The sequence below is a fragment of the Cyrtonyx montezumae genome, unplaced genomic scaffold (assembly GCF_038088225.1).
Source record: "Cyrtonyx montezumae isolate F1298 unplaced genomic scaffold, pur_monq_1.0 scaffold_2, whole genome shotgun sequence".
NCBI lineage: Eukaryota > Metazoa > Chordata > Aves > Galliformes > Odontophoridae > Cyrtonyx > Cyrtonyx montezumae.
In genome coordinates this window covers 57,126,930-57,143,674 of record NW_027071936.1, presented here as the reverse complement: position 1 = coordinate 57,143,674, position 16,745 = coordinate 57,126,930, and the positions used below count along the sequence as shown (strand labels likewise).

The following is a 16,745-nucleotide window of genomic DNA, read 5'->3' as shown; positions in this document are numbered from 1 at the left end:
GTTATCTGATCATCAAGTTTCTGTCAAAACAAAACCATTGCCACAGTACAGCACCATAACCATGGATGGTCAAACATTTCATTACCAAATGAAATGCTTGAATTTTACCAAACTGTTACACAAAGATTCTTATTGCCAGGACCATTCCAACTAAAATTCTGAAATCACCTGTTCAGTTCAGCAGTTTTTCCATATTAAATGACATTAGTTCAGACTGTTATACCTTTTACTGTCCAAAATAATCAAAGCTAAAAATCCTCATTGATCTTTACTAATGTAGATGAAAAAGTTAGCTGGTACTTAGAATGTAACCATTATTTTTGTGCTTAGTTAACGCAGAACAATATTAATAGGAACAAGATGAAGTGCATGAATAAAAGCAACTACAGCTAGCTGTGATTTGAACTAACTGCAACATCACGTTCTGCTATATCACATTCAGGTGCTACTCTTCTGTTCAGTTTCATGTAACCAAAAAGACCACCAGTGTATAAGCCAACCAATAGACCATAATGAGGAGTCCATTTGGAATTTCTATTTCATTAGTGTCCTAAAGCAGAAATCTGGAAAGTTAAAAATTAATCATTAAAAAACACTCAATTATTACGTTTAATATGCTGGTTTCACAAAGACAACTAGAACAGTCTATCCAAAGTTAACAAGTTTTATTAATCTGATTTTAAAAGAAAGCTTATATTTCTTCACTTGTTTAGATGTAATATTCATACTGGCTTCCAAATTATTGTTCGAAGAGATCATGGAGTATTTTCTTCTGCCAGTTCTCACAAATACTTCCTGATGTGATGTTTCTTCTTCACGTCCAAGGAAAGGTCCAACATCTTATGAGAAACTAAAATAACAGTTTTGCCTGAAACCCTGACCCATAACTCAGTGTAATTGCCTTTCTGCTATTTACAGGATGTTAGATGTTGTGGTGTTTTTTTTCTTGTAGATTTATAGAATGGAGCAAGAAGAGCATCAGCTGAAGAATGAGATGCAAGATGCAAAAGACCAGAATGAGCTGTTAGAATTCAGAGTGCTAGAGCTTGAAGTAAGAGATTCTCTCTGTTGCAAACTCTCAAATGGATCAGAAATTATGTTTGAACCCAAGCTGAAATTCCTGTAAAGATTACTGATGTCTGGTGCATGTTTAAGGGAAATCATATAGGTATCTATTTTTTAAATGTTGTATCTTGGGATAATGAGATTGATACCTGCTGCCTTAATATGTTTTGGAGAGAGTACTCACTAATGTTTATGAAGTTGTAATATAGCTAATATATATTGCATATAGTTTGTTTTACATCTAATAAAATATTTTGTTTTGCAATATTTTGCCTTTTTTTGTTTGTTTCATTTCCATAACTACTCCTTTCCTGCATGTGAAATCACTTGGTATGTATATCACAGCCTTGGTTGGCATTACTTTAATTAACACGCCTCACATCTTGCATGCAACAAAATCTAAAGATCTGACACATCCATCACATCAATGTATAATTGCTTTTAATTACATTGATTTAAGATTGACAGCAGTAGTATGAAGTAAAATGGTATCAATGGACCCACTTCGGTAGCAGCTGAAATACTTTCTTTTACCTGAAATATGCTTTTAGATGGTCTAAAGTGTTCATGGGGTGGAAATAATGTTCACCACTCAGTTAAAGGAAGGAAAATAAACCTCTGAGAATGTCAGCGTTAGTGGTGAGGCACTAGTACAATTTGTGGAAGTGGGAAGTTGCCCATTGCAAACTTCTTAAACAAATCCTGTGAGATAACTGTGAAATTATTTTCATGAATAACAATTTGAACGTAGTCTCTGATCACAGTAGAAAGCAATGGTACTCATTGCCTTGTAAATGAGGCCTATGTAAAAATTAGGAGTGAACAGTTTGCATGGTTCAGTCACACAGTCATGCTGTCTGATAACACATAGTTCAGAGATCATCAGCCTTCTTAACACTGTCTTGAATAAAGTCTCCAGGAAGTCTGTCAATGTCACTGCTCCATAATTTCATCACCCAGCACGTTTCACCAAAAATCTTGGCATGTGTAACTTTTCTGATTAAGATGAAAATGTCATGTCATCCTGTTATGCAGACATTCTTGTTTTTTCTTTTATCTTTGATATTTCTTAATCTACTTTTAATCATTTACTTTATCAGCTCTGTATCTTGATGACATAATATGTTATATTCAAAATTAAAACTATGCATTATTAGAATTTCAGTAGATATTCTGGAAAATAAGTATACTTTTTAATACATATTCTTCATATTTTTTAAGCAACTGTAGATTAAAATGTTGAAGAATTTAGCATTAAATTGCCAGTTACCCTAAAATCTGCTCACCAAAATGTAGGTGTTCTTAGAAGTACAGTAGTCTGAAAAAATGTCTTTGAAGCACTTTTTTTCTTCCTTTCAAAACATCCTTCAGGAAAGTATTTTCCACATACAAGAATTGCATGGAAAGTAGTTCAGTTTAATGCATCTAGTTTCATTATCTGACAAATTTTTAAGGTCTTATTTCATAGGGTAACAAAGGGAATATTTTTGTGTGACTGCATGAAAGATTTTTTTCCTCTGTAGGCAAGCATTTAGACACAAATGTGATTGACAGTGTGAATGCTTTAGTAAAGTCATGAACAATTCTCATAACCAGAAGGACATTTTTTTCAGAACACCTAAGCAGATAAAAATTACATGAATGTAGAAATAGAGCCGTTTATACGTAATATAAGACAAGCAAATCCAGGTAAGTTTAGTGCAATAGCATATGACTAATTAAAAAAAAAAAGATGTCTAAATTGGTAATTGAATTTGGGCAAGAATTAAACTTCTGGATTGTCTCTCAACAGTTAGGTCACTTAAGCCTATCTCAAAATTACACTGTTAACAGAAAAATTATTTAAAATAGTGATTATGAGAGGGAAAAAATGTAGAGAATTAAGAGATTGTTTTTCCCTCTACATTGTAGTTCCCAGCCTGGCTAGTTTATGAACAAGTGTTGCCATGCTTTGTAGCCTGCTTAAGTGAACGCTGTTCTCATTTGTGATTACCAATTAAAGCATCTCATTTTTGGTTTAGAAATCAGGTAATGCATGGACAGACATAAGTAAATTTTCAGCAACTCTCTTTCAATGAAAGTGAATCTGAGGGTACTATTCACAGTGCCTCTTGTCTGGAGATAAAATGTATTTTTTCTCACTTGTGCTCCAGTGGCCATAGTGAGTTCAATGTATGACCCACTGCCTTGGTTTGCGGTCTTTTTCCAGTCATTCCAAATATGTTGAAACTTCATTTAAATAAAGTTTCTTATTCATTTTTTTACTCTTTTTGTCTTCTGAAGCAATAATAAGTAGGTATTTTGAAGAAACGCATGAAAATCAAGTAAATGAGCTGGATGAGAATTTATAACTTTTTAGTGTTTGAATTAAAGCATATTCCAACATCCTGGATTGTGCAGTGAATGAGACAGCATTTTGCATGTTCTAATCCAAAGGTTAACTGTAGAATAGAGTAGGTACAGAGCTTTAATTTTATAGAAGAAATATGTAACCATATTATTGGTGATAGAGTTTTCATTTTTTTCCAGCATTGTCTTATTCCTGAATTATTTTTTTAATGAAAGCAGACAACAGTTAGACTGTAACTGAAATTAATGATTGCAATTGATACTATTGCTCTAATCAATTACTTTGGCAACAAAAATGTTTCTTCTACTAGCATGTAGCAATTTATTTTGTGAACACTTTGTGTATATAGGATCAGTTGGAATTTGAAGTTATTTTATGTACTCAGCTAAGCCCAAAATCTTTCAAGTATGATGAAAGTAGGAGGAAATCCCACATATCTGGAATGTGAATAGAAATCTGTCTTTTTAATGAACAAGTCTTTTCATGTATATGGGAAATGTATATTAATGTATAATCACATGTCCTTTTTAAACAAAATCTTTCCTCAGGAGAGAGAACGAAGGTCGCCAGCATTTAATCTTCATATAACCACCTTCCCTGAAAACAACGGAAGTGCACTGCAACTTTTCTGTCAACATGAAGGAATAAAGGTATATGTGGAACATTAGGAACAGTTGGATGGCTGGAATGAAGAACTCAATATTCGAATGAACAGTTTTCCATCATTATCATATTGCTGTAGGGAAGAAAATCTGAAAAATAAAATTATATTTTTGTATTATATTTAACTGGGAAAAGGGTTTCAGAAGAATACATTGTGGTAGTTTGAAAGGAGTTCATAAATGAAAATGTAGACTGGTCACTACAAGCTCTTTAACAGAAGGTTGGTTTCTGTCCTTTAGTCATCTCCCTAAAGCATACTGAGTGTCATTAATTACCATAGAATTACAGACAAGTTTTGGTTGGAAGGAATTTAAAAGTTCTTCATGTTCCAACCATCAAACATATCACCTTTCAAATAGAACTGCCAGAGGATGCTAGATCTGCATTCAACTTATCTGTTATTCTAATTTGTGTTGACTGTAGCTGGTACAGGACTCTGAATTCATTTTTACCCGTTGTCTTCCATTGCATGAATCATTTTTCTTTTTTTAATTTTTGTCCTCCTTTCAGTTTTCTTGCCTTAAAGCAGAGATGGTCACCACACATGGGCATATTAAATCGTTTGCTTTTTATATTATTTCAGTACCTGTCAAAATTATTAGCTATTGGCAGCAAACTACACATTTCAGTGATGGAAAGTGTGATTTGATTTTTAAATCTTTTGTGTGTGTGTGTGTGTGTGTGGAAATAAACTAATTAGAATGAGAATTTGGGGTCTAATAGGGTCAAGAAATAGGGTCAGGAACTGGCATATCTTACTGAATTCCATTCCTCACCAGTGAAACTGATCAGTTAAAGTTTCAACATTGTCACTGCTGATCAGAATCACTAGCTTTAACTTTAATCCAGCCCATATACAAGTGTGTTTTAAGCTCTGCACCATTCTAAAACTATTGTTGTGCACTATTCAGTAGTTACTGTGGCATGTAATAGCAATGCTGCAATGTTGGGGTGGATGAGAAGGGATGAATAATACTTCCCATGATGGACCAGTGTAGTATATTATTCCTGTTTCAGAGACAGGATATTCTATTTTGTACAGATTCTCTCCCACAGCTATGTCTGATTTTCAGGAAATCTTTCAATTCCTTATTAAACCTTACTCACTGGAGATATAGAACAGTGAGCAAATATATTCTGACGTAGGTATGCTCTTTGCTAGCACAGCTAATTTCACTTTAAAGAAATTAAAAGATCAGTCATCCTGACTCCTTGTACTACACAGCTGCATAGCACGCAGATGGAAACCAGCGTGTTACATGCTGTAAGTAATGAAACTAATGAGCCAAGACACAGTCATTGGGGAATGCTGACCTCTACTAAGAAGCACTGAATATGAGAAGTTGAGTGTGCCAGCAATTATAATGGCTTTTTATGTGTGTATATTAAGCATTTTTGGACTAATATCAGCTGGTCATTGCTCATCCTATCTCCTACCTTCAAACAGCACGATTGCGTACAAGCTGTCAATGGAAATACCCATGTTCCACAATAACTTGTGGACCAAACTTCAAATTATTCTGGTGTCTGTTGATATCACTGGTTAAGCAGTTCCATGAACCTATCCATCAACTTTTTACAGCAGAAAATAGAGTTCTGGTGCCTAAGAATGGTCTCTGGCACCATTACATCTAAAATACAGGCATCATCATTCCTCCTCTTTTTTTGTGTCAGCGAAATGTTTGCCTTGGTTGCAGTGACTGGGGCACTGATTGCTGTTCTCTGTGGATAATGAGGGTGACTGGCAGAGAAATGTGGTTCTCAGAGAGGTTGTGAATTAGTAGTGCTTGCAGGAGCATGTTCATCCCACTGTGAACATTCCCTTCTGCCATGAAAACATCTGGAACTGTTCTATTTTGTTCAACCAAAGTAAAAAAAAAAAAATCAACAACAAACCTTAGCAATTGTTTTGCTGTCCCTTTAATTCTATGGCCTGATGTGCTTCACACTCCACACCAAACTGTGAGGGAAGAAAAAGGGTGCTTTATGCCTGTTTGTCAGTTTTGATCTTTCACTGGTGTACATCAGCAGGATGCACAGATGTCAGGGTTTCTTGCTGTAACCAAATGGTGTTAGACTTTGTTACTGAAATGATCAGTAACACTTTAGTAGTTATGATGCAAAACTCAGGTTTAACTTACTGGCATTTTAAGACTCTGCATGCAAAGGTACCTAAAATGTAGCATGTAAAACTGTTTCTCACTTCTTTTATAAAAATAAGTATTGAACATCTTTTTCAGGATGTGAATATATCAGAGCTCATGAAGAAGCTAGATATTCTTGGAGATAATGGGGTAATGATTTTTAAATTTCAAACGTAACGCTAGATTTGTTGTTGTTTTTAAGCGGGATTTTTTTTTGCTCTGCATGGAAAAGCATATAAGAAAATGCAGAGTGATTTTTGTATATCTCTACTTGTACAAAAAAAATATAAATGATCAAACACTACTTGTACAAACTTAAAAGATTTCAGATAAATTGAAGTGTGTTTCCTCGAGGTAGGATTTGATCTTGGCTGAATTACTTAAAAGAAAAGAAACTTTAGTAGGCACAGGAACAAGGCATAATGCAGGCTAAGGGAGAAAATCAAGGAAGTCAAAGCTTGGGTAGTAATAGTAGTAGTTTCTGCAGCGAGGTTGTCTCTGTGGAAGGATGTTCACTGGGAAACAGGGCAAGGATAACTTCCCCTGCATTGCCAAATACAAAATAAATTTCTTGTTACACAGTTCAGGAACAAACAGCCATGGAAACATTCACAGGTTTTGGCATCTCTATTATCATACTCATTTTAAGTTCCAAATTTATTTTTTATGCTGCAAATTCTGTGGCTAATTCTATAGGAATTGCTCTTTCTTTTATATTGTTTTCAGAAATAGGAATATGGCTCTGAACTGGGCATGAGGGAACCTTTACTGCTGCAGAGCTATATATACAGTACAGTGATTTGGTGTTTTTTATGGCTAGAAAAAGGGAAATTTTAGAATTCTTGACAAAAATTACTTGGTTCTCATGAAATAATAAACGTGCAAAATAATTGTTGAGTGGTATATTAAGTTAGAGCAGAGATTAAGCACTTTTTATTTTCAGTCATTAAACCCTTTTCTGATCATGTTTATAAAGTGCTAAATGTAACTTGTTTGCTTCTCTAAGTTGCAGTTAAAATTGATCACTTGTATTGAAGAATGGATTTCCAATGCAATTTAAAATGCATTTTTTCTTTTTTGTATTTTAGAATTTGAGAAATGAAGAACAGGTTGCAATAATCCAAGCGGGGACTGTACTTTCTCTCTGTGAAAAGGTAGAACTCAATTAAGATGTGTGTCTGCCTAAGAGACTGACTGAGATCTCATGTAGCTTAGTCAGAGAAGCATTATTTTTTTCTGTGAAATGGATCTGGACTGGCTCATTTATTCATTCTTACATGATTTTATTTGGATTGTGATGTACAATCTAACATATAAAGAGAAACCAATTTAAAAATTAAAAACTTTCTCTGGAGATATTTCTTTAGAATAAAGTACTAAAAAGCCTCTGGACAAGAACAACTTCACGCTGAAAAGTGCCTATGTTCTCCAGGGGACCCTCCTGAGCTGCTGCAAAGTTCTCTCTAAGTCACACTACTTGTCCACTTTGGCCCATTTCTGTTTATGACAGAAAACTGAATAGTTGTGGTCCTTTCCTCTGTATAGTGGGCATAAATAACAAAAAAGTGCAAGATAAATAATTAGTCAGCTCACTCAATGACTAGCTCTTTACTTTTCCAGTTATAAAAGGAGCATAATTTATATGTGAATTAAGATGGCATTTAAAATGAACTACGAAAAACTTACCTTTTTTTTCTTAATTGAAAGAACTTCACTCCTTCCTTTTTTAGTTTGCTATAAAACCATTCCTAAGCTTTTAAAATTCAGAAACAAAAGTTTAAATTGAATCCTGAGCATTTTATTGATTAAGTAATGATTGCTCTAATTGACATTATTTTATTGATCTACTTATTTAATATTTCAATTTAGGTAATCTAAATAAATCAATTTTAATAATCATTGACTTAACTGAGTAATTAATAAAAGCAAAATTAAAATGAGGAAGAATGCAGTTAGGGGGAAGGGGGTGGTAGGGAAAGATATGACCAGCCTTTTTGGTTGATGGGATTGGGTTATCATTGCACAAGTAAGTGCTTGTATAATAACTGTCACTGGAATTTGTCAACCTTTTAGCTGATGTCAGTGGTGCAGCATAGAAAAACACTTTGTTATCTGTAAGTTATTTCCAGTAACAACAGATTGCAGCAATAAGGGATTGGCAGTTTTGTAAGCAGAAGCAATTCTTCAGATGAACAGAAACATAGAATTAATAAGTAGACTTTATGTATTTACTTTGTCAGTTAAAGCTGTACTTAAATTTCATTTCAAGAAAAATAGTGGAGATTTTTTGCTTTGTTTTTGTTTGGTTGGTTTTGTTGGATTTATTTGTGGGACTTATTTGCCCAGCTCCTAGATTGCATTGAAGGTTTTTTTATGGTGATTTTACCATATAATCCAATTATTACAGAAACTCAATAATCATTCAAAAAGGTATAGTCTTTCATTTTATCTTTCATAAGTAAATAGGCTGCATTAAATGAATGAAATAAAAATTGTTCATCTTAACTTTGGACTCCAATTTTCTGCAAATTTAGTAAAGTGCCTCACAGTAACCTAATAAGCACAGCCTGGAAGGCAATTAAATGAAAAGGATACTCTGAGAAGCATGAAACTTTGTTGTCCTATTCCTGGTTGATATTTGACATACAATCTAAATGAATGACATCAAGTAACTCTGTAAGAAAGCACTATCCATATCCAAAATTTACCAAGTCAAGGAATAAGAGAGAATAGTCCTATATTGTCTTCAACATAAGAAAGGCAATGCCACATATTTTCATAATATTCTGTTTTGCAACACACACTGGGGAGCTAAAATGTAAAATAAAATAAAAAATATGGTAAACAAGACTATATTATTGCTTTAACAGAAGTCCTAATGGATGCATAGACACATTAAGTTAGAAGAAATCTAAAACAACCGTACTTCCCCTTCTAGTGTAATGTAACTATCTCAGATGTCCTGCTATGTGAGGGGCAGATGACTTCACATGGGCATTCCTACTGATCTTTAGTTGTGAAAAGTCATCGTATATAATCACCTTATAATGAGACCTTTGACAAAGTAAGGGTATTGCAAACATTGGTATGCTAGTTAAATTCATGTGTGCTAATTATTCATGCTTAATGTTTATTTCAGTCAAATCTATCACACTCAGCCACTGGCAGTAATTTTTTTGGAAACCAAGCTACTAGGCAAGGAAGGTTTCTGGTTAATGCTGGAACAATTCCAGGAAGTTACTTTGAATGCTACATCTGAGTATGACTTGTAAATACATGCTTGTCCCTTCTCTGCTCCTGTTTTCAGAATGACTTACATACATGAGAAGAGCAGAATCAAAATTTAGCTCCTCGTATCACCCGTTGGTTCAAAAAATTAGACCTCCAATTCTTGCAAACAGCTTTTCATTTGCAAATATTGAAGGTTACTGTGAGAGATGCTGATTACATTCAATTTCTATTGATTTCAAGGGTTCCAAATGCTCTCTGTCTTGCAGAATCCTTTACCATTGGTGCTGTTTTGTTGAGCAGTATCTTCTGTCCATCACCTTCAAAATGAAGAACAGAAAGATTATGATGAGAACAGAATATAAGTTCCTGCTTGTTTCTTTCAGCTTTGTATTCCAAGATAAATGTACTATGTAGATAAAACAAGCTTCACTTTTCTGTCCATCAATCTTTTGAATAGTAGAAGATCTAAAAGCATCAATTCATTAATTCACTTTTTGTTCATATTTAAAGCAAAACCCTAAATTTAAAAAGTTGATGTATAATTCTTATCCGAAGAATTAAACTAAGTAGGAGCAAAGTGATAATTATCCATTGGCAAAGCTATGGCTGGTCTTAATGAGAACTGGTCCTAGGAAAAGAAGCCATTAATCTAAACTATGCTCTTTGAAAACTAGTCATTGATCCTTATTGTAGACTAATAAAAAGTAAAAGTAGTAAATACAGGCAGAGCTTTCCTACCCATTCTGATAAAGGCTGAATATAACATAGTCCTGATGATAGTTAATTAAGTAATGAAGCAAGTACCTTCTGTGTCTGCACTTAGATTTTACAATATGTAATTATGCTTTTGGAATTCAACAGCTTTTCTTCATGCTGTTTTTTGTGGGTTTTTTTGCTTATCCCTAGAATGGTGAGGGTTTTATGAGAGTAACCATGTTAATTGCTTCTGTCTTTCTATTTTATTATTTCTTCTACATTACTGATGTTTTAGAAGTGTGCTTCTTACCAGCAAAGACTCAACAAACTGCATATTAAAGGCCCAAGTTTGCCACTTTGTCATTTGTTTGTACTGTTTTCTGGGAAAACACAGAGCTGATGCTAACATAATGTTTTTATAAATCAAGACAATAAGTGTTAGTATATTAAGCTGGAAAAAATCAGATTGATTTACATTGTTCACCGAAGTCAATGTTGAATTTTAGAGGAGGAAAGAATCTTTAATCATCAGAAAATAACCTGCACATTAGTTTTGACTACGTTTCTACAGTCTTCCAATCTGCTTGTTTTCACAACCTGCTTAGTTGTGTATTACTTCAGAGTGAACAGATAATATAGCAGAAGCATATGCTTGGGAGTGTTGGCAAGAAGCTTGCAGAATTTTTGGTGCAAATTTTTCAAAAGCTCTTTTATTTCACTTCTCATTTTCTCCTTTTTATATTGCTCTGTTCATGTAGTGGTTAAAACAGATAGAGGGGACAGAAGCTGCACTGACACAGAAGATGTTAGACTTGGAGAATGAGAAGGTAAGGAAAGGACAACAGAAATATAATTCATTTGACTAAAATTCATTTCAAGAGCAAGTTTTTAAACTCCACAAGTTGATTTGCTGCCTTCCTCTGCTTAACTGAGGTTGTTTCGTGGTAAAATTTGCAAGAGGTATCCAGAACAGTTTCTTGTTTGTGTTCTTTGGAGTGAGGTAGAAGCATCAAAGGTATTTGGAGCAAAAATAGTAAAATATATACAAAATAGTACATGAAGGTAGAGCTTTACAGAGCAGATTAACCGAACAGTGTGAAATTGTCTTCATGCTTTTTCTGTAAATTAATTTGTCTGGCAACAGCATTGTCTTTTAAATCATGCTAGAAGAATTGTTGAGGATACTTCTTTGCTCTCTGGTATTCAATCTCTGGACAAAATGTAAGGATCTCTACTTACTCTAGATTGAGATCCTTATTTTTTTGCATGTTAAACATAGAGTTTTGGAATATTTGTTTTTATTGGTTTGCCATGCATGCTGTGTTTCTCATCTTCAAATGGCTTTACAAACAAAAATTAAATCTCACTACACCTTTTCCAGGTAGATAAGCAATCAACATTAGATCCATCTTAGAGAACAGGAAACAGAAGCAAAGAGGTTAAGTGATTTGCCCAGGGCCACTGAAGAAGTTTGTATTTGGACCACACAAGAAGAACAGTGCTCAGACTGTTCTTTGTAGAGTATAGCCTATTACGTTGGCTGTACTTGAATATAGGTACTCTTCCCAGATTTAGCATTTCTATTTTTGCCCTATTATGGAAAAATTGGAAAGTGCCCAGAAATATTAGATTCCTTTTAAAAAGGAATTGGAAAATGACTATTTCTTTCTAACTTAGTTTATTATCTTCCCTTTTAATGTCTGTGATAGTTTCAAATATTGCTCCTGATAGCCCTCTATTTGTTAAAATAGCAATCTGAATGTCTTTATTGCTGATAGTTGTACCCTCAAAAACTGACCTGTGAAATGTGTTCAGAAATAATATTCTATCATGCCACAGAAAGGTTGAGCACAGGTTTAGATGTCCTTGGAACCCATGTAAAGAGTTCAAGATCTCACTCTCAGTCTCTCTCTCTCTTGCTTATTTGGCTATCTTTTACAATGGCTTCTGGAGGGGTAATATGACCAGAGCAGCTGCACTGCTATTCTGGGATCTGCTGGTAGCTTGATTCTCTCTGTAGTCTTGGGCAAGTCAGTCAGTCCACTCTGCTGTAAGCCACTGTGAGAAGCTTTGACCAGGCCTATTCTTTACTTTGCATTACACAGTGCAACTTCTACAACAGCCACAGGACTGTTCCCATAATCTATGTAAGAAAATAATGTCACCTGGGCAGTTGATGTGGTGTCTGATACCGTATTACATTCTTTAGTTACGTCCATGAGAGGTTGGGAAACATGTTCTGTAGCACCTTCAAGAGACCCCTGCCCTTCTGGGAGGGCTCACAGACCCTGTCAATAATTAATTTGCTGATTGGAGTAGATTGCTTTCAAACTGGAGTGAGAGTTTGCCATCAGTACTGCTCACGCCAAATTGTACACAAGTGCTACAGTGGCATAAATGTGTCATGCACAGTTCCAACAGTTTTTAAATGTTTGAAGGTAAAATTTGACCAAGTAATTGACTTGGGGATAATCCTCAATATCTTTTTTGTATTGTCAACATATATATATTCTGCAATCAGTGTCCTTCTATTGGAAATGGTCATATACTAAAATAAGTCAACAGACGTAACCAGACTGCTGGTATTTGCTTTATACACTAATAAAAACTAGAACAAACATCTTAAGAATCCTGTATACATAAATGATGATTTCCTCTAGATAACACATACTGCATGTATTTCTACATGGGTTGCAAGTGTTTGTTGAGTATAAAAAAAACATTACAATATTAAATTTGATCAGATGGCCTCTGTTTCCCGAACTACTACTATTTTTATTTATTTATATTTATTTTTAAGAATTACAATCTGCCTAGAGAGGAAAATTAACCTACTATTTTATGTTCTACTTATTATCACTGAAGCACTCTAGAGGCATGTTTTCCTTGTAGTTTGACTATTTTAAATGTTCAAAATTTTCCTGCATTCTCCTCTCAGATTCTGAGTTTTACTGAAATATCAGCTATAAGTTATTACGTCTGCAAAAGTTAATGCATTTGATTTTAAATATACAAAAATCCTTGGTATGTTGAAAACTTCCTCAGCTCTGTCGCTACAGTCACTTAATCTCCCTGGACATCACATTACCAATTTTGAACCGGCTTCCTACCTCTACAAGCTGAAATCTGAATTTCTATTCCTGCTTCATTAACACATCTCAGATTATTGCTGCAGGATCCAGCTGGTGCCCTGAACCTTCTAATTTACTGACTAAAACAGCCTAGATAACACAGATTCTGAGTTGTCTTATTATTTCCTTGAGGGTCATACTGGATATTTTCAGAAAAAAAGTGCCCTCACTGCCATTATTGCCATTCCTCCTTTGGCCTGCCCGGTTCACATAATAGGTATTGGACCTCATGCATGCACATCCACGTTGACCTTCCAGCCTTTGGTTGCACCTCCATCATATCAAGGCAGAGATGAGTTGTACACTGATGTAGACATCTGCACTTTTTGGGTACAATTAGTTGACAGCATGCACATACTTCAAGTGCCTCTATTGTAAATCAGGTATCCAAATATCCTTCTGATGAATGTTGTCACTGCCTATACCTTTTCTTTTGCTTCCAAGTGGAAAACTTACATGAAAATGATGGCATTTATATTATTTATGACATAGGATGAAGAACAAATACTTCCTTGTTTTTATTATTGCTTAGGACCTGTTCAGTAAACAGAAGGGTTATTTAGAGGAAGAACTCGACTACAGGAAACAAGCGCTGGACCAGGCATACATGGTAGGAAAAGAACAGTCATTAAATTTTCATGTTTGAATAGATTTGGTGAAATATTTTTTTTTCTTTTGATTTTATTTACTTAGTGTTCTAACAAACTAGAAAATCAAATGCTACATAAATGAGGAATTAGGGAATGAATTACAATATTCAGAATTGTCTTGTTTTTTTCTTTAATTCTAAAATACACTAAAATCTCGTTAGTACATCTAGAATGGTAAGAGCTAGTCTGTCTGTGCATGAAACTATCTTGGTAACATATACCAGAGATAACTTTAGAACTCCTCCAATATTACTTTTCCCTAAGCATTTGTAAATATTACTGGAAAATTCTTATTTTTCCTATTCCCTTCCTTCCTGTGCTGTCCTATCTAATCTTACTTTTCCTGCTTTTCAAGTGGAAAGCTGCAATTTTGCTTTCTCTCAGGCTATGCAGCACAAAATGAAACCTTGGGAATGATCCAGGAATTGACAAAATTGCAGACTTCAGTTTTTTAATAGTGAGACTTCAGGAAATCAAAATATAATGGCATGAAGAACTGTTTATATGTTATAAATATTTCATATGGGGAAAATACTTTCAGGGAAGGAGCAAGGTCTTGTGCTCAGAGCAGATGACGGAAGGAAGCAGGCTCCATTTCTAGCACTGTGACCTTGGACAAGCCATTTAACCTCTCTGTGCTTCTGATGATGCATCACTAATATGGATAGAATTACCTACCTCACAAAGGTGTTAAGAAAGCTAAAGGGATGTTGTCAGGTGCTTTTGATCTAAATAGCATTCTAAGTTTTTTTGTTGTGGGAAATATAGAAATATACTGACCACAAGAGCAAGAGAAATGCTGTCATGATTACTTTCTTTCCTTCCTCTTGGGAATATGGTTCTCCATACAAATGTTTAGTTCTTCTGTGCTCTCTCTGCTTTGCTAAGTACTGAAGCTAGGGTTAGTGTATGATAATCTGATTAGCATACCGACAAATGGTGAGAGATTGAGGAGAGATTAGCATTCCCTGCAGAGTTTTTCTCTTTGCTTACTGCTGTGTGCACCAAAGGGAGTGGAGTTGATGTTGAGCAGGGCAGTAAGGCCAGAGGGAGTGAGGGTGCTACAAAAATATTTTGTTTATGCTATGAGTTTTGCATTTTATGGAATGACTTAGTAGCTCAGTCACAGCTGAAGGGAATCCTTCAGTTTCTGTTGATTCTGTAATTTTCAGCATCAGGGGCTTGGGGTTGTTGCTACATGTTAAATGCAGAACTTTCCTGAACAGAAGCAACTCATCATTGATAGAACAGAAATCACAGCCCGGGTGTGTACTGGTGCTGGGTGGTTCTGTGCACTGTGTGTGGAATGCTCCTCACTGCTCATGGCTGCCGCTTTCTGTCCCGTTCCTGTCCCGTGTCTGTGTCCATCCTCCCCTCCTACCCACGGCTGTGCTCGCTGGCCTCCTCCTCGAGCTGCGGGTGGGTTGTGTGCTTCCTGGGTTCCAACGGCAGCCTGTCTGTATGTGATTTGGGTTGCCTTAGAAAATCCAGGAGCTGGAAGCCACGCTGTATAATGCCCTGCAGCAGGACCCAGGAAGGCGGGCGAGCGAGTCGCTGACCGAAGCTCAGAGGGAAGATTTGCGGGCTGCTGTGGAGAAGGTGCGACGGCAGATCCTGCGGCAGAGCCGTGAGTTTGACAGCCAGATCTTGCACGAGAGAATGGAGCTGCTGCAGCAGGCCCAGCAGGTAATCCCCACTCTCCCTCCTCCCTCCTGTCGGTGATGCTCTGTGGTGGCTGCCACCGCGCTGCACCTTGTCGAGTTGGGCTTAGTCCAGACCTTGCACTGCTCCCACATCAGGGAGAAAGGCAGTGAGAGGTCCCTGTGGGACCTTATGCATGCATAACAAGCCACTGTCTCACTACAACGTCCTGTTGCACAGTCTGCTTCTTGTGTGTAGAACTACAGTCATCCACAGGACTCCATAGGGGGGATTGTTGCAAGTTTAAGGCCTATGTTAGTGAAAGCCAGAATGGAGGAAAACCTGTGTGACTTAACACTGTGACAAATATTACCAAGCCTATGTGCCTTTACATTAGTTCAGAAATGCCTTGTCTCTCTGAACAACTTCCTTCAGGACAAACGCAACACTGAGAAATACCTGCCTCATGGAAGCAGGGTAATTGTTTAATGAAGAATCCTTTGTAGGATGTTGGGTCATTCTGCTCAAATATTCAGGGAGAGAAGAGAACTGCATGGCTTAGGGTGTTAATTATTCCAGTAGGAATAATTCCTGTGTGGCTCCTCATTATAATAACATCTGGAAGATGCAGCCAGATGTTGTAAGTCTTGGAGCCAGCCCTCTGGTTGCTCTGGCTGCTTTCTATGCAAATCTGGAATCTCATATTCTAAATGTACTATGCAAATGCTTGCAAGATGTTGTTGCTATATCAAATACTGGTTGCTGACTTAGGAATTGCATTTTAGTTTAGCTCAAGCCCCTCTTTATTTTGATTTGCTATGGAGATTAATGCAGACTAGAATTGATGTAACATACTGATCCAATGTTCATCTCCTCTCATTCTACAGTGATGAGGAGTGTTGTCAGTGTATGAGCTGAGCTCTGATTTCCTAAAAGTCTCCATTTTCTTAGTCCCTCACCGTGTTCCTTTGGTTTGGAAGATGTAATACTGAGATCAAGAGGGTATGAGCAACTCTTAAATCTTTGTTAATGACTGTCCAGTATGTGAAGGTGTACAGAAGGCTGGAGAAAGCAGACAAGTGTAACAAAAAAGGGTAGAGTAAATCTACGAAACTTGATAAAGTAAATGGAGTCAGAAGGCATTAGCTTTATGTTATAAGCATAGCTGAAATTA

The 16,745-nt window shown here is 35.9% G+C and overlaps 1 protein-coding gene across 10 annotated transcripts in view; it reads left to right on the top strand.

The window, feature by feature from the left end:
- The window catches only part of JAKMIP1 (janus kinase and microtubule interacting protein 1), an 88,688-nt gene that overhangs the window by 54,722 nt on the left and 17,221 nt on the right, over positions 1-16,745 (top strand). For 6 of the 10 annotated variants that reach the window (XM_065735801.1, XM_065735800.1, XM_065735804.1 and 3 more), the window contains 7 exons: positions 953-1,051; positions 3,964-4,065; positions 6,319-6,372; positions 7,311-7,376; positions 10,908-10,976; positions 13,813-13,890; positions 15,413-15,616. In XM_065735801.1, coding sequence (XP_065591873.1) covers positions 953-1,051; positions 3,964-4,065; positions 6,319-6,372; positions 7,311-7,376; positions 10,908-10,976; positions 13,813-13,890; positions 15,413-15,616 — 672 coding nt within the window. The remainder of the gene's footprint in view (positions 1-952; positions 1,052-3,963; positions 4,066-6,318; positions 6,373-7,310; positions 7,377-10,907; positions 10,977-13,812; positions 13,891-15,412; positions 15,617-16,745) is intronic. The other 4 variants (XM_065735806.1, XM_065735811.1, XM_065735805.1 and 1 more) reach the window with 3 other exon arrangements.